The sequence below is a fragment of the Barbatula barbatula genome, assembly GCF_947034865.1.
Source record: "Barbatula barbatula genome assembly, chromosome: 22".
Lineage (NCBI taxonomy): Eukaryota > Metazoa > Chordata > Actinopteri > Cypriniformes > Nemacheilidae > Barbatula > Barbatula barbatula.
The window spans coordinates 13,472,887-13,496,964 of record NC_136785.1 but is presented as its reverse complement, the minus strand read 5'-3'; the positions used below and the strand labels follow the sequence as shown (position 1 = coordinate 13,496,964).

At 39.1% G+C, this 24,078-nt stretch overlaps 1 protein-coding gene across 1 annotated transcript; it reads right to left on the bottom strand.

Moving 5' to 3' along the window:
* Positions 1 to 1,017: 1,017 nt before the first annotated feature.
* ubtd2 (ubiquitin domain containing 2) lies at positions 1,018 to 22,707 on the bottom strand. Its single transcript, XM_079487088.1, is given in 4 exon segments — positions 1,018 to 2,756; positions 10,253 to 10,489; positions 22,541 to 22,644; positions 22,646 to 22,707. Coding segments are annotated over 4 exon segments (810 nt in total). The 5' UTR covers positions 22,699 to 22,707; the 3' UTR covers positions 1,018 to 2,340.
* Between the last annotated feature and the right edge of the window lie 1,371 nt (positions 22,708 to 24,078).

The following is a 24,078-nucleotide window of genomic DNA, read 5'->3' as shown; positions in this document are numbered from 1 at the left end:
GTTTCACAGCGCTACGAATATCACAGTTGGAATCTCATTGGTTTTGTAACCACTAGAACCAATTAGATTCAAAAGATGAGACTCATTGAACCTGAATGCGGTCCTTTTGAGCGATAATCTTGTTTACATCCAAATGTGACTAAATTGGCTCAAATAATAGTTTTTGTTCACAAATGTATCGTTGTTAGGGATGCACTATAAATTATCGGCCAATAAATGGTCATTTTTAATGTTATCGGTCCGATAACTAAATCAGGCATTATAGCCGATAAATTGTAACTTTAGCTGCACGCTGCTCCCAGTTAAAATACAGTAAAGTGCTGTCTTTCAGTCGTGATCATTCACTTAATGCTAATTACAAAAACATTGTTGATGTAGGTACAGTATGTAAATATTTATGAATGTGTAAAACAAAAGCATATTGTTTGAATCAGACTGCTGTCTGAAGGCTTTCTGTCTTGAGACTTTTCTGGGTTGCTCGGGAAGAACATCTATGATTTGTCAATTAAATAAAAACTACCAGAAAAGTTAGAGAATATAGAGAATATGAAACTGGGTCTCAATCCATTGCAATTACCAAGCCGGGAAGAGATAATAATTCAATATAACTCAACAATTCGCTCAAAGAAGACTATTAATATACACCTGGGGGCGGCTGGAGGATGTCAAATATAGGCTAATTTTATATTTGGGGTTCACTGTCCCTTTAAAAGAAATGGGTGTGAGCATCATAATTTCTTTACAATTTAATGCGAAATATTATCGACATTTAATAAAAACGTGTAAGTACGTGGGATTTTCCTTATCGTGGCTAAGGCTTCAAACCTAAAAAGCACGTCGTCATACACAGGCCACAATACCACTTCCCGTGGAATATGACATATAGTGAACTGGTGCGTGAATATGGTTTGGACATTTTGTATTGTGAACCACTCATTAACAAAAAATAAAGACCCTACTGTAATACTAAACTCATAAATAAAGTAGCACAAAATCAGACACTGCAATACTTAAGCGTACAAATGTTCATCAATTTAATTAAAAATGCATTCTGTATCATTAAAATATGCAATACGTGTTTTTAAACTGTCTTTCAACAGGACCAAGTCTTTAAACCATTCGAAAACACAAAGTTGAAGTTGTGGGCTAGGCAATGCAAGGTCTTGCTCGCATCAATCCCGATCCCATTCACAGCTCCTCATCACTTTCAGCTCACTATAAAGGCCAAACTTAAAAATTATTAAAAAAACAACATATGGAGTAAACTGTGAGAATGCTCATTTCATATAAACGGCTACATTCATAGATGAAACACATTTCATATGGGGGGGGGGGGGGGCATCAGAGAAACATCAATTCAAGAATTGCGTCCTCTGACATGTCCAAATTTGTTCCAACCTGTAGAAATGTTTTCTCTTTCAATTCATTTACTCGCTCAAGGTTTGTCCGTTACGTTTGTTTTGCACATTTATTACATCGTGACTGTATTCCTGTTATATGGAGTCAGAATGCACTCGTAGCTGAAGAGATCTGCGTGAAGATTTTGACGTTAGAAAAGAAAAAATGGACTTCGGTGGAGGATATTTTGTTTAGAATATCACTAAACGCGAACTGCAAAATATGCCGACCGCCATCTCTACTAAAAGCATACTTTCCAAAATGAGGCAAAAGGTCAAACAGCTGATCTGCCAGCCTTTATGACAGAAACTTCCTCTTTTTTTGAACTGGAAAAAACTAAAGAAATGTTGTTTACAGAATATAAGTAATTAAAAGGTACGCCAACAAGAGCTGGAATCAAAACGGGGAAAAACTGAGGAAAAAAGATTTTGCAACAGGCCCCAGTTTCTTAATATTCTTCATTTATATTTGGTTACAAAGTTTCTAATAAAAACGAACTTTAAGAAAACTATCCTTTCTTTTGAAAGCCAACCCCCTTTCAAAAGTCCTGTTGGCCCCTAGTGTTTCCGATTTAAGACACGGGTAGACCCATACCTTTGGTCTGCCTTGCAGACATATGCTCTCATCTTAAGAAATAAGAAACGCATATGAAGTGTACAGCTCCATAAACGTCAAAATAACAACTTTTAGGCAGAACCATCGCTAATAGTTTCATTTGCCATATCGGACCTCTCGTGGCCAAGTATCGGCTCCAGTTTTCTACCCTGAGGCTTTTGAGCAGAGTCTCAAGAAGAGCTGAGCTGAAGCTAGTCAAGTCAAAGGCAGTGAGTGTTTGAAGGGAAAGCCTTCTAGAGATAACCCCTCTAGGCTCGGAAACGCCCATTCCCGAATTGCCCACGCCCTTTAGTTTGACCTCCACACTTCAAAGTTCCCGGCAAGGCATCAGTTTTCCACAGGCGTGGGGTTTTGCGACAGAGGTGGGGTCGCCGGAGGCTGGCTAACGATCACCTGGACCACATAGTCTCTGGAGATCTTCAGGTCTTCCAGCTTCATCTTGTCTGTGAGCGGGCGGCCTGAGAAGAACCAGCGCTGGCTGACGGTCGCCACTCCCTCCAGGCCCTGCAGCCGGCGCTTCATCTGCTGGACGCTGTCGCTGGTGCGGACCGGGAGGCGTAGATCACGGCCGGTGGAGAGACGCAGACGCAGCTGGCACTCCTGGCCCTCACTGGCTGGAGCTTCAGGGACCTCGATGGTCTCAGACTCGCTCTTCTCCTCGATCATGTTGACTGGAGGGGAAAGGCAGTAGACGGGCAGCTGGTAGCGATTCCCGAGCTCATCGTAGCATTCGGTCAGTGAACCTGAGGAGAACACACACGAGAAAGGGAGTTACTTCACTGTTTTTGATACTCAAAAGATGGAGAATTTACACTCATATGAGGTTTTGAGTATCACATATTCATATACTGTATATCGCAACTGTCTTTCCAAAACTGATATCCAAATGTGATGTTTTTAAAATGATGTTTATTAGTTAGATATTTGCAAAGCCCAGTGAGAAACATAAAGGATGACCAATAATTATCGTATAAAAATCACAAAATATGGAGATACAATATATAAAATTTTTGCTGGCTTGTGTAAAACTTTAAAACAGTGGACTGTGGTCACACAGTGCATGCTCCAAATGGAAGGCCCGTGAATGTAATACAAACTACACTATAAAAAAATTCTGGATTATTTCTCAACCCGTGGTTGGGTCAAAAATAGAGAAACCCAACTGCTTTGTGAAATAAACCCCCGAAACTGTTTATATTTGACACAATAGTAGGTTCAAAACAAAAATGTATGGTTGCAACAACCCAACATAGGTCAAAGTCCCCTTTGACACTTTTTCTTTTATGTTATTTTTTCTTTATTACTATACTAAATCTTGTATATTTAGTGTTTTGTTATATTACATGTTATTATCAAGGTTATTTTAGTTTACTAAAATTAAAACTTTGGAAATGTTTCGGTTCATTGAAATCAAATATCATATTGACCTAAAATCTATTGTGAAAAACTCATCTAAAGAAAAAAACTTTATTTCCTTTAACTTTATTTAAAATAAAAAACTTCTTTATTTATTTTTAGTTTAGTTTAAGCACTAAAATTATAATAATAAACACAAACTAAAATAAAATGTAATAATATTATATAACAACATAAAAAGTAAACTAATAAATTATAAAAAGACAAAAGCATTTACCAACATTTCTAAAACTATAAATTCAACAAATCTAAAAATAAAAAAGGCAATTTTGCATATTAGTAAAACAAAAATCTAAACTTGAATAACTCTGGTTATTATTTATGATTATATTTATGTACATATTATTATCATAATTATTATGGATATTACGATGCTGATAATGATGATCACTACATTTAATTAATAATTACATTTATTATATTTGATATAAGGCTGTCACAACATCAGATATTCACTTCACCAGTATTGTTGCCAAAAAAAATTACGTTTTTAGAGCAATATCCAGCCTACTGAAATGAATACATTTATATTTAATCAAGCATTGTATTTGATTTTTTTTGTGTTCTCTCATTGTTCATTTAGGTCATTTAGTCACACTTAAACTGTACAGAGACAGACTTCTTAGTTCAACCTGAATTATTCACAATATTATTATTTTCAGCTTTAATACAATATCAATAATCTTAATTATTAATATCGACATTTTTGACAATCCCGATGTATGGTGACATCTGCTAATTTAATATATTATAAACTATAAGGTATATTCATACTGTACGTTATACTGTAAAGTTAATCGTTGTTCTCATGTAAGATTAACACGTTTTATTTTTAAATTGACGAGAATTCTCATACACAGCATGTGAAAAGTCAAGCAGAAATGCATTTTATTATAAATGCATGTTCTTGTTAAGTGCCACACACTTGATTCGTTTCCTTCATTTCCGAATACGGACTTGGCATTTAAGGCTGCACTTTCAGCTTTAACAATGTTACACAATATTATTTTTGGAACTCCCACTAGTGTGAATAGGTGAACAGAGTATAGACACACACACATCACACATCACATGATGAGCATTCCTATGACACAGAGCCTCATTGTGGAATCTGTTACCCTTTCAACAACAGAGGAACTAAGCACAATGGATAAAAACCAATGGGACAGGAACAATGACATTACATCACTGGCTTCTTCCAAAGAGGAAGTTTGTCATTCTATCGTCGTGAGCCATATCTCTCTGGAAGTCAGTCAAAAGTGAAAGTGTAATGTCCACGCTCAGTAAGGGATTGTTTCAGTTATGTGTTGTATCAGTAATATAAGGCTTAATTACTTCTGATACTTTCAAGCGAAACTTTTGGGAGCGTGACACATTATGGGTAGAAATCAGAGGCCTGTCAACAAGGATGGACTATAAAGATCCAAAACAACTAACAAAGCTAATAACCATGATGCAACAAAGTAACAGTGGATACAAACTGTCGATGTTTTGACATATATACTTGGACATAGAACTGTTTCCTTGCAGACGGAAGAAAAAACGCAATTCTCCGTGTCCTAGTTGTGTCACTCAAAGCGAAAACTAAATGAGAACGGATAAGACGACACACGACTGGCTCTCTTCGCACCTCTTCTGTTTCTCAAGTACAGTCTTAAGCACCCCTCTCATCATGTAAATGTGTATACGAGGCAGGTGTAGAGCTAGTGAGAGTCAATACAATGCTGGAGAGCTGCTTTGGCAACGATTTCTTGGAATAGAGTCAAAGAATTGTTCCCGCGTCAAGAGTCTGAAGAGAGACGCAGCACTGAGACCGAAACAGTTTGTACTTGATAACAGCTGTAATGTCATTCTGATGACAATAGGAAATCTGTTTAGATAGGACAAATGGGCTTGGAGAATTGAGATAGCAAGGCAACATCATCTGTTGTCGTTCATCTGGTTGTTCCGTATTTCAGTCTGAAAATACAGTTCTGTTCCTCATCTCTCGAAAGAAAATATTGCAGGGATTTACTTTGAACTACAACCTGAGGTGCAGAAAACCACACATTTTAATTGAGGATACTCTATTGCAATAGACACAAAACTATAACTCGAAAATATCGTGGAAAAAAGTGACTCCCAAATGCGTAAACCTCATTCCACATATGATGCGTTTTAATGGTCAACAGCTGCTGTTGGTGAAAAGATAATGAAAGATTCTTATGATGGGTTCACACCAAACGCGAACAATCTCGTTCCACGCTCTTTATAACTTGCGGGAAAAGTTCGTTATTTTCGAGTGAGTGATGCGAAAAACATCACGCGACGGGGAGTGTCTTCACGCATCCGCACCCGTCAAACATTCGGTGTCAATGAGCTTTCCGCACAAATTTCTCACTCGAGTTGATTTGACGTCAAACGCGGCGCCTCATTCGCGTCATTCGCATGGCCTGCTGCGAGTTCGCGTCTTTGCAGTCACTTTGTATGTAATTTACTCGCGCAAAACAAAGCTATATATAATATCATCCTGACTCCAATGACACCCAAATCTATTTACCTTTTAGGAAAAATGATCCGCTTCCCATGACTGATTCTTCCTGTTAAGTTGAGGTTAAATCATGGTTATCTCAAAAGTTGTTATCCTTAAATGAGGGGAAGACTGAAGCAATTGTTATTGGCCCTTCGGAAAACATAAAAGTAGTTCATTGTGACCTGAGATACCTATCGGCTTTTAAGTCCTCGCAGGTACGGAATTTGGGTGTTATTTAAGATGACTCATTAAAATGGAACAAACTAATTTCTAGTGTAATTGGATCAATTTTCCATCAGCTCTGTATACTTGCAAAAGTGAAACATTTCCTTACTAATAAAACTTTGGAGATGGCGGCGCATGCTTTTATTACGTCACGTATTGTAACTCGTTATACTGTGGCATCTCAAAAGCCCAAATTGCCCGTCTTCAATTGGTTCAAAATTCTGCTTCTGGATTTCTTTAAAAAAAGGGATCACGCAACTCCACTCTTAAGGGCCCTTCATTGGTTGCCTGTTCAATTTAGAATACATTTTTAAATTGTATTGTTTGTTATCAAATCTTTGCACAATCAATCATCTGAATTGTTACACCGGCATATCCCCTCAAGAAGTCTAAGTGACCAGTTCTGGTGACCAGAACCTTCTTTTAATTCCACATTCCAGACTTAAGAGTAGAAGTGACCGTGCCTTCTCGGTAATTGGTCCTTTGGAAATCCAAAGGGCCCCTACTGTGACCATTTTTAAGTCTCTTTAAAAAACCCATCTGTTCGCATTGGCCTTCAAGAATTTTATTAATTTCCTTCTATTTAGTTTATTAGTGTTTTCTTCTGGTTCTTGGTTTTAGTCTGTTTTGTACTACTCTATGTTGCTATGTCTTTTTGTCTTTTGACTCATCCTAGCGTTGTTACGCCATTGATCAGTGCCAGCATTTCCAAACACATCAATCCATTAAAAACACAATCCAGGCGGTTAATAAATATCTTCCGATGTGAAACAATGCGTTTGCGAGTGGAAGTGTTCAATATTTAAAGCTCATTTAGCAATCATGACGCTGTGTTTCAATGCAAACAGTCACATGTCTTTTGCACACAAAATATGGTGGCACGTTGGCTCTAGATTGATAACGTCCCCATGCGTGTTTAATAGACTCGATGTTAGTTCCCCGCTATACCTTACAACTATGCTGATGGAAATGTTAAATAATAAAGTAGTACTTGATCAACTTCCTGTTGGTGCATCAGAAGCTGGCAAAATGACCACAGATACATTACAGTTACAGGAAGACTCTTTAGATTTTACTGGAATTTGGAGTTCTCTTTAGCAGACCAACCGAACCCCAAAACTGCTGTAGATATTAGAAATCTGTACAGTGTATTTAGCGATCGGATGTTTGATGAATACATTATAGGTTAAAAGACACAATTCTTTCTAGTCTAGTCTCTTTGTATGGTATAACACCTGCAGAACATTTCTGTTGCAAATTTCTGAAATATGTTAACTTGTGAACTGCAGATCTCTCAAAAAAGCCCTTATGAGAGTGCGTGTGTGTGTGTTCAAACCTTAAGGATTTACTTTCTTCTGCAGACAACAGAAGATAACCAGACAACATTGGACCCCATTTCACTGTATGGAAACAAACATTTCTCAAAATATCTTCAATTGTGTTCTACGGAAGTCAGTCACATGCATGTTTTGAATGACATGAGGATGAATGATGACAGAACTGTCATTTTTGCGTACACTATCGCTTTCAAGTTTTGAAAAATCTCCCTCTTTTATGTACCTTCCCACTTTACATTATTGTGTAAAGATACACAAAACAACCGCTGAGATGAAGCCTCAGGGTTCCATCTCGATGCTGCTCTTCACATAAACCTGACCACAAAGACTCAAAGCGAGCAAAACTAGGCAGGTTAAGAGAAAGTGGAGGATGGCTACTCGCTGTCCTCTGACCTTTTCACTCAATGAGTCTCAGAGCTATAAATACCCTCCAGAGTTTACCTCATGTCATCGACCGCATGGCCTTCGGGGACACAAAGAACCCCTTAAAAACCTCTCGGTGCCATCGAAGAGGGATTTTCTCAGGTCGCGGACAATTGCTGGTTCTCTTTATGACTAGATTTCTAGAAAAACTCTCATTACAATGTACTATTGAGCATCATCAAGTTGTCCGGCGTGCTGGGGGGTTTAAGGTTTGGAAAGGCCAGCGTGAGGTGAAATGTTTGGCGAGGAGATTTACTTTTGCAGCATCTATGATCGTAACCGTACTGAGTAGCGTTTACTGTAAATCAGCAAAGCACTTATATATGATCGCAAAAAAAGAGCAAACCTTTTAGTAATGATCATGAAAACGTTTACTGGGAAGAAAAAACAAACGGTGTCTGCAAGCGCATTAATGATTTAAACAGCATTTAACACGTTGAAAGTGTCCCTGAAGCTCAACCGGCCATGTATGAAACACCATAAACAGTTTGAACGGCATTTAAACGGTTAATGCATTATTCACCAAAAGTCACCTTGGATGAAAGCGTCTGCCATGCATGCAAACACACAAGTTTATGAAAATACAGATAAAAACAATTCCAGATTAAAAAATGAAACCCCCTCTAAGAACACGACAGCTATGAGGGAAAGAAAAGAAACAATAAGCGGGTATGACAAGAATAAAAGCGGGTATGACTAGAGGAGAAAAGTATGTTATGATTCGCAGTCTGATTCAATCTCCATGCATCCGATCGTGGAGCAAGACCACAACCTAGTAACAGCGAGAATATTTCCACAGCGTCGCCAGGCAGCCCGGCTCTCAGGAGACCCTGACAACTGCCTTCAAGAATCTCCAGCTGCATCCAGGCAGATGTAGGCAATGAGAACCAGAGGGTGAGGCGCTGACACTCTCACGGACATCCAAATGGCGACACGGCTGAGCCCTGGCCGATCGATTACGAAAGGTGACAGACCTGCTCGTGACATCATGTAATTACAATTTTCCAAAAGTATAAATGACCTTGAGAATTTAAGCTTTCATCAAATCTATACACAATATGCACCAATACTCAATTTCTCCACCCATAGACGATTATTCAGAGTTATATCTGGCCATACCGATTCCGAAGATCAAACGATGTCGATATGTTATGAATCCATATAATAACTTTTAATATTGAACGTAAAATTGATGTTTCTTAACATTTTCTATACACAGAGCACAAATTCATTGCATTTTCTTGTCCTCTTTTGATTGACAGGATATATTGGCCCTGATCATCGGATGCTTTTGAACAATGCCGATTATTGGCGCATCTCTTATATACATACAGTACATATATGTGACCCTGGACAACAAAACCAGTTATAAGGGTCATTTTTCGAAAGTTTGTAGGCGTGTTTCCGGACATTTCTTTTTACGGCATGTTTTGATACATTTATGGTAGGAAATGTACAAAATATAACCATGGAACATGATCTTACCTAATATCGTATTGATTTTTTTGCCATGAAAGAAAAATATATTTCAATGATATCAAAATCCATAATAATGAAATAATAAAAGAAATGCTTACCCCAAACAATGTAATTTGGCTCTTGCTACAAACATACCCATGCGACTTATGACTGGTTTTGTGGTCCAGGGTTTCATATATATTTATATTTAGTTTATTGGGGGGAAACACATTTGTATTTTACATACATAAAGAACAGCGATCATATAATATATGTCATATAATGTCTCTCGCTATGAATCACTCCTGGCCTGTAGTCGGAGTAGTGACTCACAGATTCGCATTAAAAAAGCGTTGATCTGCCATGCTTATCTAATACTCTGAAGGATAAGACTCATCATAACAGTATTGTGTTCATATATTAATTATGAAGGCAACAAAACAACCAGCAGCGAGCGTGTGGATCTTTTACAAGGCAATGATGCATCAAGACGTCCAGACGTTAAGAGAGCTCTGCTAGAAATCCTGTCCTGATTCACATTAAGTCTTACTTTAGAAAATCTGAAAATATATGATCCTGTTTGGACTAAAAAAAACCACAAAAACAGATGAGCAAACGACCAGCCAAATTGAAATATAAATGCTCAGTTATTAGATCATTGCGTTGTGGATTCAATTTCCACAAAACACTAATAAATGTATACTGTACTTAAAGTCGTCTTAGATCAAATTCATAAATGAAATGTAATGTAAATCTTGTCAACATGTCTAGAACACTCAACCAGGAGAAAACAGATATGATCAGTTCAAACGTCTGGTTTGAATCAAAGCACACAGGCTGATCAGAATCTGTGTCGGTGGCCTCTTACCATGCGGTAAAGTGATGCTGGCGCCGTCGATGATGGCTTGAGCAAGCTCGTGGTCGTTGCTCTCAAAAGCCTGCGCAGCCGCCTTAAGTGCATCCCAGATTTCCTTCCGACCTTCAAAAGCCGGTGCCGTATCCCAGAATTCATCGCGCTTGCTGCGTAGCTGCCCGTCGGTCATGGGGTAGTCGCTTTTCCATTTGGGTTTCTCTCTCTTCAGGGGCTGGTTACGGCCCAGTGCAACTGAAACACAAAGACAAATCAATGTGAGCCAAGATGATATAAGATATGAGATCATACAGGGTCACTTATGGTGAACGGCACTTCTTTTTCTCAAGTAACACTGTCCGACAGTGACACTCCCAGATAAAACGCATTTTTGACTTCTTCAAGCTTATCTTGTTATATAAGGTTTATAAACCATGGCGTGCCCGTGGAATTCAACAATCCCCCTTTACCGTCGTAAAAAAGTCACAGTATTACATTGCATTCTGTAGCTTTAATAAAGGATGAGTAAAAAATATTTAATATTGAAAGTTTAAATAATTTCTAAGAGTAAATAAATTGCAGATAAGGTCGTACTTTGGTTTATGGAGTGTCCAAAATCAAGTTTACTTACATACACGGTGTAAAAACACTTTCATTTTCTAATAATAGGCAGTTATTATTACCTTACTTCTTGACTGACTCTCAAAAGATTCGTTCAGCGATTCATCTGTCTAATCTGATTAGTCAAAAAGCCTTGTTAAAAAAATACACTGGTACGGCATATCACATTGTACCACATTAATAAACACATAGCTTTAATATGAGATGAAGGCCTCACACAGGAGATGTATTGAGAATCTAGAAAGACAGTGGAGGGAATAAAAGGTTCTCAAGTGGTGCTGTGAATAACATACGATGTAACACGGTTTAGAAATGCAACTTAAAAATCTAAGCAATATCACACTTAGGTCAGAAGTCTTAAACAGCACAACCGGCCAAGTTTCTGGGATGCGAGCCAGTTTTGAGACGGCCTGCTTTGGTCTGTCATGGTGGGTTCATATAATGACGTCTAGAAGCACTGGGTGCGGTTAACGGCTCAAGAGATTCAAAGGGCTCGCTTCATGCCACCTCCTGGACCGCTGCAGGAACCGTGCCATCGAGTGAATTTAGAATTTGTAGATAAATGGTAGGTAGATTTTTTTTCCTATTCGTCTTGTTGGGCATGTGCTTTACATTTTACTTGGCCTGACATATATTTCTGCTGACCCCACCACAATACAAAGCATTGTAAAAAATCTGAAATATTTGTACATATTTTTTGCATATTTTATGTTCTATGGCTCTCTCTCCTGTCATTTCAAACACCACAAAAAAACCATACTCCTTGTTCAACCAGCAAAAAGCTGATTTTCAAACCTATTCTCCGTTGCCCAGCCTAACAATGAAGTCAAGAACGCCTGTAAGCGAATAAAACCCAGTGATCCATGACCTCCAGTGATAAACCTGCTGTCAATGGAAATAGGTGTTACCGTTAGACATGAAAGACTCCTTACGAAAAGGAAGTCACGGCATGTGCCGAACCCTGCACTTTACCATTCCGCTCAATGCTGAGCTGTCTCCTGTCTGCTTCAATCCGTCCCCCTCGAGAATACACATATACCACATTATTGGCATTTGTCGAAAACAAAACCGAAGTGTCTGAGATGTATTGAGCTCTCAATAAACCAGCACATAGCTAGTAGACACACAGGCTCTCATTGAATACCACCGGCAGAATGACCAAAGGCTGAAATCCAAGCAGTTACATCAGAAGGCCTGAGAAAGAAAGATTTATTGGGTAAAACATCTGGCTGCTATTATACACAACCTTTCAGTCTGGAACGCAGGATGCCGAACTCAAGAACCCAAGCCCGAGATAATACTACCCAGCGCTGCGTGGAGCATGTGCTATCTGAAGGTCCAATGTGTCATTTTAGGGAGGATCTTTTGACAGAAATGCAATATAACTACGTCTTCAGAGGTGTATAAAGACCTTATATAATGAAGTGTTAAGTTTTATGACCTTTAGAATGAGCTATTTCTATCGACATACACCGTGGGTCCCCTTACATGGAATTACATTTACATTTAGTCATCTAGCAAAGGCTTTTATCCAAAGCGACTTACAGAGAGTTCAGGGAGCAATAAGCCATATGTCATACAGGAACAATAATACAATAGGTGCTAATACAAAGTTACAAGTTTCAACAAAAGCTAGACCACTACCTGTTGAGAGAAAGAGTTTGTCGGTCAAGTATTCCCAGAAGAGATGGGTTTCAAGTCGTATTTTAACTATGTTGTTTCTACAGTAGCCCTAAAAGGACAAACTGCTCTACAAGACGCGTTTTTCGCAAATACGTTATCTCCTTCGGCAAAGAAGCGAAAAAGTGATGACATCTTAGTTCCGTGTCAGCCACGTAGGTCTTTGAAAGGGAGCGGGGTGGAGTGAGCCAGTGGTAGCAATTCGCAACCTCACCACTAGATGGAGCTACATTTTATACACTGGACCTTTAAACGATCAATGTAAAAAAAAGGTAATGGTATCCACCTTTTTCTTGACGTCTCCATGGATGGCGCCATTACCGCGAGTAACTTCTTCTTTGATGCTCCGCACTACCATTTTGTATTTGTTCCCATGTTAGAGGACATTTCTGTTAATGGTTCAAAGTGAAGTTTCTCCAATTACAGCCACAGAAAGCTCAGAAAACCTTATGAACGAGTGTTACCACGTGACACAACAAATAAATGACATTTAAAGACAACTCGGTCTTAGCTCTGACTACTGCATTCTGCACCTCTCAAAAACATCACAACATGTTGTTTATTTCTTTATTTACTCTATTGTTATTGCATAGTACATCACTGTTGAAGCATACATCCTGGGCTAAGTGACATTATAATAATTTATTCATTATTTAGTTTAACAATACAGTTGAGCATTATTTAAACAAATGTATTCACATTGGATGAAGTATTTTGTATGTAATGTATGTATTTAAGCGTATGTTTGTCAGCATTGTAGTCAGCATTGTAGTTCTATAAATAAAGGCACGTTTAACAACACAGCAGCTGTATCGCTACATGACCAGAACCAGTCAAACTGAAGCATCCAGATGTCTCCAATACTGCGTTATTTTATAAAAGATCCAACGCGATGTGATCCGTTTTTTTGTATGTGGTGTGGGTATCTAAATCTTTCCGTTAGATTATGACTCCCCTGTTAAGAACACTGGACTCAGCAACTTCCGCTTTAGAAATGTGAACCGTTGATGGTTTTGGCAAATCATTCGTCCAGTGTTAACATTGCATACAGTGTTTTTATAAATGTAAAGCTCTTGGCCGTCTACATACATAAGACGATATTTCAAATGTGCCTGATGGCTGAAGTTCAATGTCATCATCCCAGTAGATGTCACTGTCAAACATCTTTTGGTGAGAAACAAAGTGTTTTTTTACGGTCTAGGTTAAAAACGTATGCCCGTGCGGCCCCTGCAAAATTATTTAGACACTGCTCTTTGACAATATGCCGTTTTAAATGTTTTTTTAAATAAAAGTATTATAACATCCGTTTAAAAGCTTTGAAGCCAACTTTGTAATGGGATCAAGCGGCGAACAGGAAGTCTTAAGCATTAGCCCTAAGCGCATACGCAAGGCATAATGGGTCATTTCGCGCATTGCGCATGAAAAGAGTGTTACTAAAAAACGATTTACGATTTTTATGTCATTCAAAGCCAGTAAAACATTTTGAAGAATGTTGGTATTGGTAGCCAAACAACACTGAACCCTCATTGACTTCCATTGTTTGGACACAAAACCACGTGCACATTTCTCAAAATATCTCCTTTTGTTTTCCACAGAAGAAAGAGTCACATACAGGTTTTGAACGACGTGAGGTTAAATGAATGATGGCCATTTTCTTTCAAATTCAGTTTAGAATCACCAAGGTTCACAGGACATCATCTGGATTTAGATCGGGGGAGAACCAAAAACAAACTGTTCAAACAAGACAACTGACAAATAGTAAACAAATCTGATTAAGTCCCATGCAATGTATCAAGATTGAGCATTTTTATGACCCAGAAACACCAGCTACAAAGAAACACCCTAAAAACAACATTTCCACAAATCAACCTTTGTCATCGTATAGTCCTGACTGCAGTTCAGAGCGCCCACTTCCTGTTTGTCTGCATTTGAACCCACAGCTGTTCCTCAGTGAAACAGTAACTCACTGATGACCTCTTCCTGTTGTTAAAGAACCAACAACAGACACAAAGAGTTACAAAATCACTTAAACAGGGCAATGGGCATATTTGCAGGTGGGTTTGCCAATGGTAGGTCATTTCTCATTCATTTCAAAGAGGAGCCTCTGCCTTGTTCCAAACCCAAGTAAGCAGCATTTTTAAGCTTCTCTGTCAGACAGACGTACGCTGTTGTATACACAGATCACAGATCGGCACCACAGCGTGATGATGCTGGAATTTGATACAATGGAAGCGATTTCTCAGTCAAAAGGTTGAAAGGTTTTGTCATGTCTGAGGTGCTGTTTTCTAGCCCTGAGCGGATCATTATTTCCATTAGCTCTTGTGTAGGTTTTCCTGAATTAATTCCCCGCGTTACGATTCGGTTCAACGGCATCAAAATGACATAAATCCACTTAAATGATGATTTACAGCACATTGCTCGGCTAAGCGCCGAACGGCGGCTGCTAAAATTAGATTCCTGTACAGTTTTTTCTCAGCTTGAGGTTGATGGGAATTCATTTCCATCACTTATAGTTCCTGGTCTTCAGAAAATCCTTTCACGGCATATTCATTATGTTGTATTCTCGTAATTGAATGGCTAATCATGTCAAAAGACTACGCGAGGAGTTGGGACAGCTAGCAAAATGAGATTGTCCACAAAACAAGAATCTTCATTGACCCTTCTCCAGAGCCGTACACTCACACAAAACATCTTAGAAACAACAATACGCTTTGACTTAATACAAACATATTGCAGTGTAAATACACAAAGGGTCACAACAACGATCCTTTAAAGGAAGAGAAAACGGCCATTGTGTGTTATAAGGCCGTCGAGTGTGTAAACTTCCCCCATGGCGCACGCATCTCCATGCCATGGACAGAAAATCTATAGCCTGATTAACATCACAGTTCCATTTCCTGTTTAGTAAATATGCACTGGCGACACTGTAAAATGGACGGGTGACCACATTAATCTCATTTGTTAAAGAGGCCCCGTGGCATTTAAGAGGACTGATGTTACATTTCCCTGGAAGTGAGGGTTTGGTGATCGTACCAAGCTAAGATGGGACGTCAGAAATCCAAGACATGGATATTGACACTGGGATACAAAGTACTGTAATTGATCTGCTATTTTATAAAACATTCATGTGCCACATGTCAAGAAAATGAAGCCAAAGCATGACTAAGAAGAGAAAGTATTCAAAAGAAAGCCAAATTCCCCTACAATTGTGTTGCAAACAAACACTTTAACTGGCTTTCTGGCAGTTTTGTGTCCATGTATATGAACATGTAGGACTGTGTAATATGTAAACATCACAAACTGAAGTAAATCTCAAGTAACGTACAGAAATATGCTGTTGGCTCATGTAGTTCATGGTAAAACTGCAAATACTGCAGACATGAGAAGTCGAATTCCAATAACAAAGCTTATGACGGATTCTTTGCCTAAACTTTCTTGGACTATACACTGCAGACAATAAAAAAAGTACTCAACTTTTGGGCAAGAAGTACCTCTAACTCTTACTGAGGAATGCCAGGTCTCTCAACATCAGTAAAAAAAGTAAAATCAGTTGAACCAAACAAACTTAAAAACGTGTTTTGCCTTGGCTTTATTTAACGTTATATTACACTTTTATACTTCACCTAAAGTGATGGTTTACCAAAAAATTCGGTCATCATTTACCGAAATGACCACCAATATCTCTATTGAGCTCTGTGGAAGAAAGTCAATAAGGTTTAGAATGACAAGAGGGTGAGTAAATTATTACAGAATTTCCATATTTCGGTGAACTATCACTTTTAAGACAAAACAAGGCATTTTTATAATAGTATTATGCACCGCAATAGAGTCAACACTGGACACAGCTGTATTTGTGACTGACCCTTCATACGCAAACTTATGAGAGGAGAGTATTTAAATGAATGACGCAACATGATTTACTAAGGTTTGCGCTTCTTGTTCATTGTACTGTTATTTGCGGCTTTATTTAACACCCCAACAAAGCATGTCTTAAACCCTGCGCTAATTTTCGACTGCCTTGAATGAGATATTGCACGTTTTTGTCCACTCTCATCGGCAGTAAGATTGCTTAAAGTTTCTACATCAGTCCATGTGATTCTGCCTTAAAATAGGCCTAAAAGAAAAAAGAATAGTTAACACAACCAAACAAGGCATTTACGAGAATTAAAACATGTGAAAGGCATTTGAAAACATCGTTGTGGAAACTGACAGCAGAGCAAAACACCAGAGTCCACAGATTCAAATTCAACCGCGTTTTCGGATTAGGTTATTGGAAATTCATTTTCACGAGAATCCCAAACGAGGACCATCTGGATTAAGCTCCTAAAGGAGAAGGTTTTGTGATGGCAGGCGAGGTTAAAATCACTTTCTTTGCAAGTGCCGCATGATTTTGCTCTGCTATTCACACATTCGATATGACATTTCGTCCTTTTATCATTTCCTTATTTTCTCAAAGCCAGCATCAAAAGCCCATTAGGGAACCTCACCACCACACCCCCATAAAAAAAACAGAAACCCACTTTATTCGTGGGGTATTTAATACTGTATGCACTTCCCATCAGGCCGCGAGGCTCTAAGAGAAGCTTTTGTGAGAACATGCTGACATCTGGGAACTATCGACCATGCCCGGCCTCCGCACCAGTCTCTCATACACAAACCCAACGAGAGAGAGAAAACGAAAGGGAAAAAGGTGAGGTGAAAGACAAGCCCTGGACTGCGCAATTAAGACGACAACATCGACCGGCCGAGGAGCTCAGGCTGTCGAGACCCAGCCGGGACTTCATACATAGTGTCAATAATTCAATAGCGACTGGCAAGAATTTTTGCCTCATAGAGGCAATTGTCTATCATTTGGGTTCTCTCGAGATTGTGTCATACGCCATGGACGATATGAAGATGGCAATGGAAAGAAAACGTGAAGGCACGGTTCTCCTTTCAAAGGCCAAGTTCAAGAAGCCTCTCATATGTCAGAAGGGTCAGGTCGCACAACCTCTGGTCAGTCGGGCAGAGCCTTCTCAGATCTCTGGGAGTCTCCGGAGACAAATATACCCATCTTCATCTCGGGTTCCAAGTGTCCTCTTAAGGGCTTATTCAAGGAGACACCTACTCCCCCACCCCTTGGCAAAGCAAACCCACGTCATTGGTCGAACAAATGTTGCCTTCTGTCATTATCAAGGTTGCCAGATCAGCATAACAAAATCAGTCCAATGAAAACAAGCTTAAACCCAATGACCCCAGACCAAATGCAAAACTTAAAATGTCACTTGCATATCTCAAAATCGCATATTTTACAGCTATTGTCATTTTGTATAAAGCACATTTTTTATTGAAAATCACTGTGAGGTAGTAAACCTAAACACATCATGTTCTAATGAATAACTTCATCTTATTTAAGTAATGACAGCTGATGGACAAAATCGATCCATATTTAACCCACGGAATTAAAGTCACAGTTGCAACAGTTTAAAAGTAGCTTCTGTGGGAAAACAGCAGACCTGGCAACCTAGGGTGTTATGCATAAATAAAAGTAATTTGTTGGAAGCAAGACTATCTAGGATTTTTGTTTAACTTAATATGCGATTATCTTTGAGAAACGTATACTAAAAGCAATGATAAAAACATAAATGTTTCAAAGAAGCACCACTTTAAATTTGTACCGAGAAATCTGTACAATTCTTTCAAGCATGGGCATTAAAATGCAGACAGTCTGCTGTGTCTTTGGTTTCTATGCAGGCTGCTTAACAATATGAGAAGATGGCGACAACTCAATAAGCACAGTCTTCTGTATCATTACACGCTAGTTAAATTTAACATTTTTATTGTGTTCCACAGAAGAACACTGGCTTTCAAAGACTGCTTTTATGCCATCAGATAACATCATTACTGATGGAATTAAATTATGCGTTAAGTTCATTTAAGCACATTAACAACTTGCATTTGTGTAGTAGTACGTCTGAAGACATAATGAAATTTGAAATAATGTAACAGTCAGAGAACCTTCAGCATCTTATCGCTTCTTTTTCGACATTTTGGCCACTCTGACAATGTATCAAGTGTCAGGCTTCAAATTTTAAAGAGATAGTTCACCCACAAATAAACATTCTGTCATCATTTATTTACCCACCTGCATATGACTCTTATCTGTGAACCACAAAAGAAGGTATTTTGAGAAGTGTTTTTGTGTCCATACAATGCAAGTCAATGGAGTATGGTGTTGTTTGGATACCAACATTTTTCAAAATATCTTCTACAGAAAAAAGTCATACGGGTTTGAAGGGACATCCGGATGAAACATTTTACTACACCTTTAGGAATTATACTTCATTCCTATATGTGCACATGCTTAGGCACATGTACATAAAACATACAAATGATATTGTTGGCTTTACAACAATATATAATGTCTGTTTCATCGCATTGCTGACAATGGCATACATGTACCCGTTTTAATAAACACATGCAGTTGTATCAGACGGCTCAATCTAGACGTTTTAATCAAATCCACATGCGTGCACGAACAACACGTTTAAAAGATCGTTTTGATAGCGCCGGCGTTTAAACTTTTAGGGAAACCAGCTGTATTTGTAACCTCTTTGCTTGTTGGTGCTGTCGTGTATCACCCTGCACTGAATGACATGCATTTAATGGATGGATGACATCAAAGCATGCCGATTCTGCTTTCTGTATTGCAAGTCACCGTCTCTCCCTCGTTCGTCTCAGAGCATTGAAAAACTTTTAACAACGTCTTTCACACATTTTACATGAACAACAGCCCGTTGCCTGCCCTTGAAAACGTATCTTCCAGCTGTTTTGAATCCTCAGCATGCCAACAACGCATCTTCTGAGATCAAAGGCATTTTGAGAAATGAATTTTAAGCAGTGTTCAGTTTATTGAAACAGGTATGGGTGACTTCATTGCGAACTTTTGTCAGCCAATAGCTTCGCAGTTAATGAATAAAAAAGAAAACGATTTCGAGATATAAATGTTAAGATTAATCGCTTTCCATCACACTAAAGGAGAGACCTGCCCATTATCGTCAAAAGAAAACAGGTCAAGATATATCAGCTCTATCGGTTCCGTGTTTGTCGCCATGGTGACCCAAAGATCCAAGTGAAGGGAGTTCGGCATGAGGACCGGTGCTCGCCTGCCTGGAGGCTTGAAGAACTCGAACGCTGCATAATGCAAGACAGACCGGGTGCTCGGGTTTCACCTCGCAGGAGACAAAAGAGGCTCAGACAACAACCGAGATGAGGACTTAGTACAGCAAGAAGACTGCTGACGGTGTTCAGACGGCAAAAATAGCTGAGAGGCATAGAAGGATAGAAGGATTCAATTTTGACAAAAAAAACATCCATTTAAAAGAAATCAAAGCATTTAGACCCGTTGAAACTAAGAAACAATATACAATTATATATACAATTAGCATCCAGCCAGCATGTACGCTAAAGTTTCACATTTTAAATGAATGAGCACTATGTTAATGTGGATTTTGATTGGCTGTTAATGTCGTTCATCAGCTGAACAAGTGATCCCAGCGACACCAGATCATCTCAACCTGGTTTTGCACAGGTAAATTCACCCTAACGCTGTCTCAGAGCCAAATTTAACATTTAACAAATTTAACAAGTGACAGTACACCCAAAAATGAAAATCGTATCATCATTTACTCCCTATACCCTTGAGTATGACCTTGTTTCTTCCTCAGAACACAAAAGAAGACATATCAAAGAAATTTGGTAAATGAACATCAGCGGCACCCATTTACTTCAATTCACCAATGCAAGCGAATGAACAACATTCTAAAAAAATCTTATTTTGTGTTCTGCAGAAGAAAGAAAGTCATACGGGTTTGAAATGACAAGAGGGTGAGTAAATAATAACAGAAGTTTCTTTTTTGGGTGAGCTGTCACTTTAAGTCCTTTAGCTCTGTAATTCATATCACAACGACGTCACCCGGTACTTCAAGACAGTACAGCACCATTTTCCTGCCTCGCACTTCAAAACAAACGCAGTCCCTTTTGGAATAACTACCACCATTCCCTAAGGAGAAGTTACATTGTTGACATCCAAATGGAGCCTTGTAGGCTGTGAAAAATTAGCAGGCATTAAGTCTGCAGGTAACTGTCAATGGCAGAGACTGTTCTGAGTTTCATCTAAGGGTACTGCCGTCATTACAATAATGACACACTAGGTGTAATTCAGTCCCATAGGCTTTGTCTAGCATCTATCTAGCTATTTTCGTTTGGCATGCGAGACCTTGACAGAGGACCAGCAGTCGCAGACATGTTACATATGATCTGTATTGTGTCGGGCACAAGTAGTAGAAAATCCTCATCAAAGGTCACCAGTGTCTACTTTGCCAAAAACACAGGTTTTGATATGACATGAGCACGGACAAAACCAGACAACAGGAAGTCTCACAAGAGCTAAACAAAGAGACTTTTTTCAGATGACAAGAAATCAGAATCACAATTTTGTGACTCTAAGGTCTGTCTTGCAGGCCATGTACTGTACATGCTAAAGTTTGCGAAAAGGTTTCCGAAACAAACTTTTTGTAGATATCGGTCAACAGAAAAAAGACCCAACATATGAGTCAACTTGCACTCTCGATTTTCGTCCAATTAAATTATTTGAAAAATGAAATACACGCCCCTCCCTAATTATTAGCTATGCAAATTAGGGGCTGCATTGGCGATGACCAAGTGACTATTTTAAGACTAATTTCTGAGTACAAAGTGAATATAAAAGTAAACTTTCAAGTTAGCCAGTCGCCATGACATTACGATCACCTGAAAAGTTGTCTGAAGGTTGTTTAAGTTGCAACTTTTAAACATAATAAAGAAAAAATAACTATTATTTGCTGTTGTGTTTGGACCCATAAACTGCTGTTTGACAGTGAGTGACAGCAAGCTTAATAAGTGGATGCCCTTTTTCTGTAGATACGTACAGGATTGTGGGATATCAAAGGCAGCGAATGATAGAATCATGCTGCCTTTAAGAATCAATAAGATGAAAGTATCTCCGGAGACAAAAGCGACCCAAACATTTGATTCAGACAATCCTTGATCCCTTCCATCCTTGAAATGCAAAAGTCTGCATTTTTTCAGATGCTTCCATTGTTCACATCTCTTAATTATATATATATATATATATATATATATATATATGTAAATAAACCCAGCATATATATATATATATATATATATATATATATATATATATATATAGGGAGGGGACAGACAAGCCTTTCCATATGTCCCACCTTAACTTTCAATAGGAAATACTTAATACTTCAATACAGTAAATGGTGCTTGAGAGTCCACGGGGTCTTTAACAACGATTATAAACAAGAGAAAACATGGAATCAACTTTAAATAAGGATGCTGGAGGTTCAACTTTAGCCTTTACACAGACTCCGAGTAGCCACCGTTTTGGTTTACCTTAAAAAAGATATTATTTACTAAACCATCTTTATTTACAGTGTTTACAAGCCACATCCAGAATGTCATATCAAATAAAAACAATAACCCAGAAAACCAGAGGAAGCCATTCGAAGCCTTGTCGTGTCAAATAAACTGCACGAAGATAACCCGACGTGTCTCTGCGATCCAAGGGCCAAAACCATGACCCACATTGTATTAAAGGCAGCACAAACACAAACGCACACTAGCCACGCAGCTAACACACTTATATTAAACACACACCGCTAAAGCTAACCAGCTTGTAGGAGGTGTTGCGTGCAAAACGAGTCACTAGCCAAAGACAAAGGCTGACAGGGGGTATTGTGAAACAATTAGCAGAATCACAATTAAATCGTTTCCACGGGGGTCCGAGGGCAGCGATCGTGCACCCCGAAAGCGACGCAAAGCCCACCGCGATGTTCCACACCAAGCAGCCGAACAGCAGACAAGGAAAAGCGGCGTGTGTGTGTGTGTGTGGACGCAGACCCGAAACAGCACAAATACACTCAACGCGCGTTTCCTGGAAACGCATCGGGTCCTTACCTCCGGTTCCGTCCGAGTTCTCGTTTAGACTGCCTGAAGAATCATGATGACTGCCCACACAGCCACCCATGGATGTTTTCACGGAGCGGACCCGCTCTGGTTCGGTTTACCCCAGTCTGTTCTCTCTGCTGGGATAGAGATTGACGGGGCGCGGGCATCAGCTGGAGAGAGGCGGGGTGGGTACATGCACATCCACGGCCGGGCTCAAAGCGTAACGTGCTGCCTACCTAGTCGTGGTTTGCTGCCCTGACGACGCGAACGCGCTCGCGCGGGGGCCCAGAAGCTGTTTAGTTAGGGAACTGTCACGGGTTTCTGTCATCACATTTACAAAAGTACACACTATATAAAGTGTGGAATAAATACCTTAGCCTACGTGTTGTGTTACGTGTCCTGTAGGCTACGTATAGTTCATGTCAACAAGGGTAACACGATACAAAGTGAATTTTAAATAGAAACACGAAGCAGACAACAAGATGAAGCCTCGACAAAATATGGCCCGCGACGCCCCCTTGTGAGGAAAACTGTGTGAAGGTACCACGCCAACGGACGTCGCATTATAACAAGCAAATAAATGTAATAAATCAATCATAATAAAGTGCTTATGAATTTGTCTGTTGTAGAAACTGGGGAGGCGCATTCGTCTGATGGTGAACATGTTGCGATACACTAATCTTGTTGCGCTTTGGCATGTCAGCAGGTTGCCATAGAGGCATCTATAATCTATTTATTTATTCATATGTGTTGTATGGACTATTTTCGTCCCATATGATAGAGAACACAGAATCACGTATGAATAAATTATTAAAACTTTATATAAACGCGAACCGATTTCATCACTAAACAAACATTATTGCTTTCATTCAAGTTTTTCTTTATTTCAGCAGAGGGGACTTTAACACTAGACGGCAGCACTACGTTGAAAAAGATTTTCACAGAGACAGACAGACTGAGACAGATACGGACTGAGACAGACAGAAATACAGAGAGATGTACAGACTGAGACAGATACAGACTGAGACAGACAGAAATACAGAGAGATGTACAGACTGAGACAGACAGAAATACAGAGAGATGTACAGACTGAGACAGATACAGACTGAGACAGACAGAAATACAGAGAGATGTACAAACTGAGACAGACAGAAATACAGAGAGATGTACAGACTGAGACAGATACAGACTGAGACAGACAGAAATACAGAGAGATGTACAGACTGAGACAGACAGAAATACAGAGGGATGTACAGACTGAGACAGATACAGACTGAGACAGACAGAAATACAGAGAGATGTACAGACTGAGACAGACAGAAATACAGAGAGATGTACAGACTGAGACAGATACAGACTGAGACAGACAGAAATACAGAGAGATATACAGACTGAGACAGACAGAAATACAGAGAGATGTACAGACTGAGACAGATACAGACTGAGACAGACAGAAATACAGAGAGATGTACAGACTGAGACAGACAGAAATACAGAGAGATGTACAGACTGAGACAGATACAGACTGAGACAGACAGAAATACAGA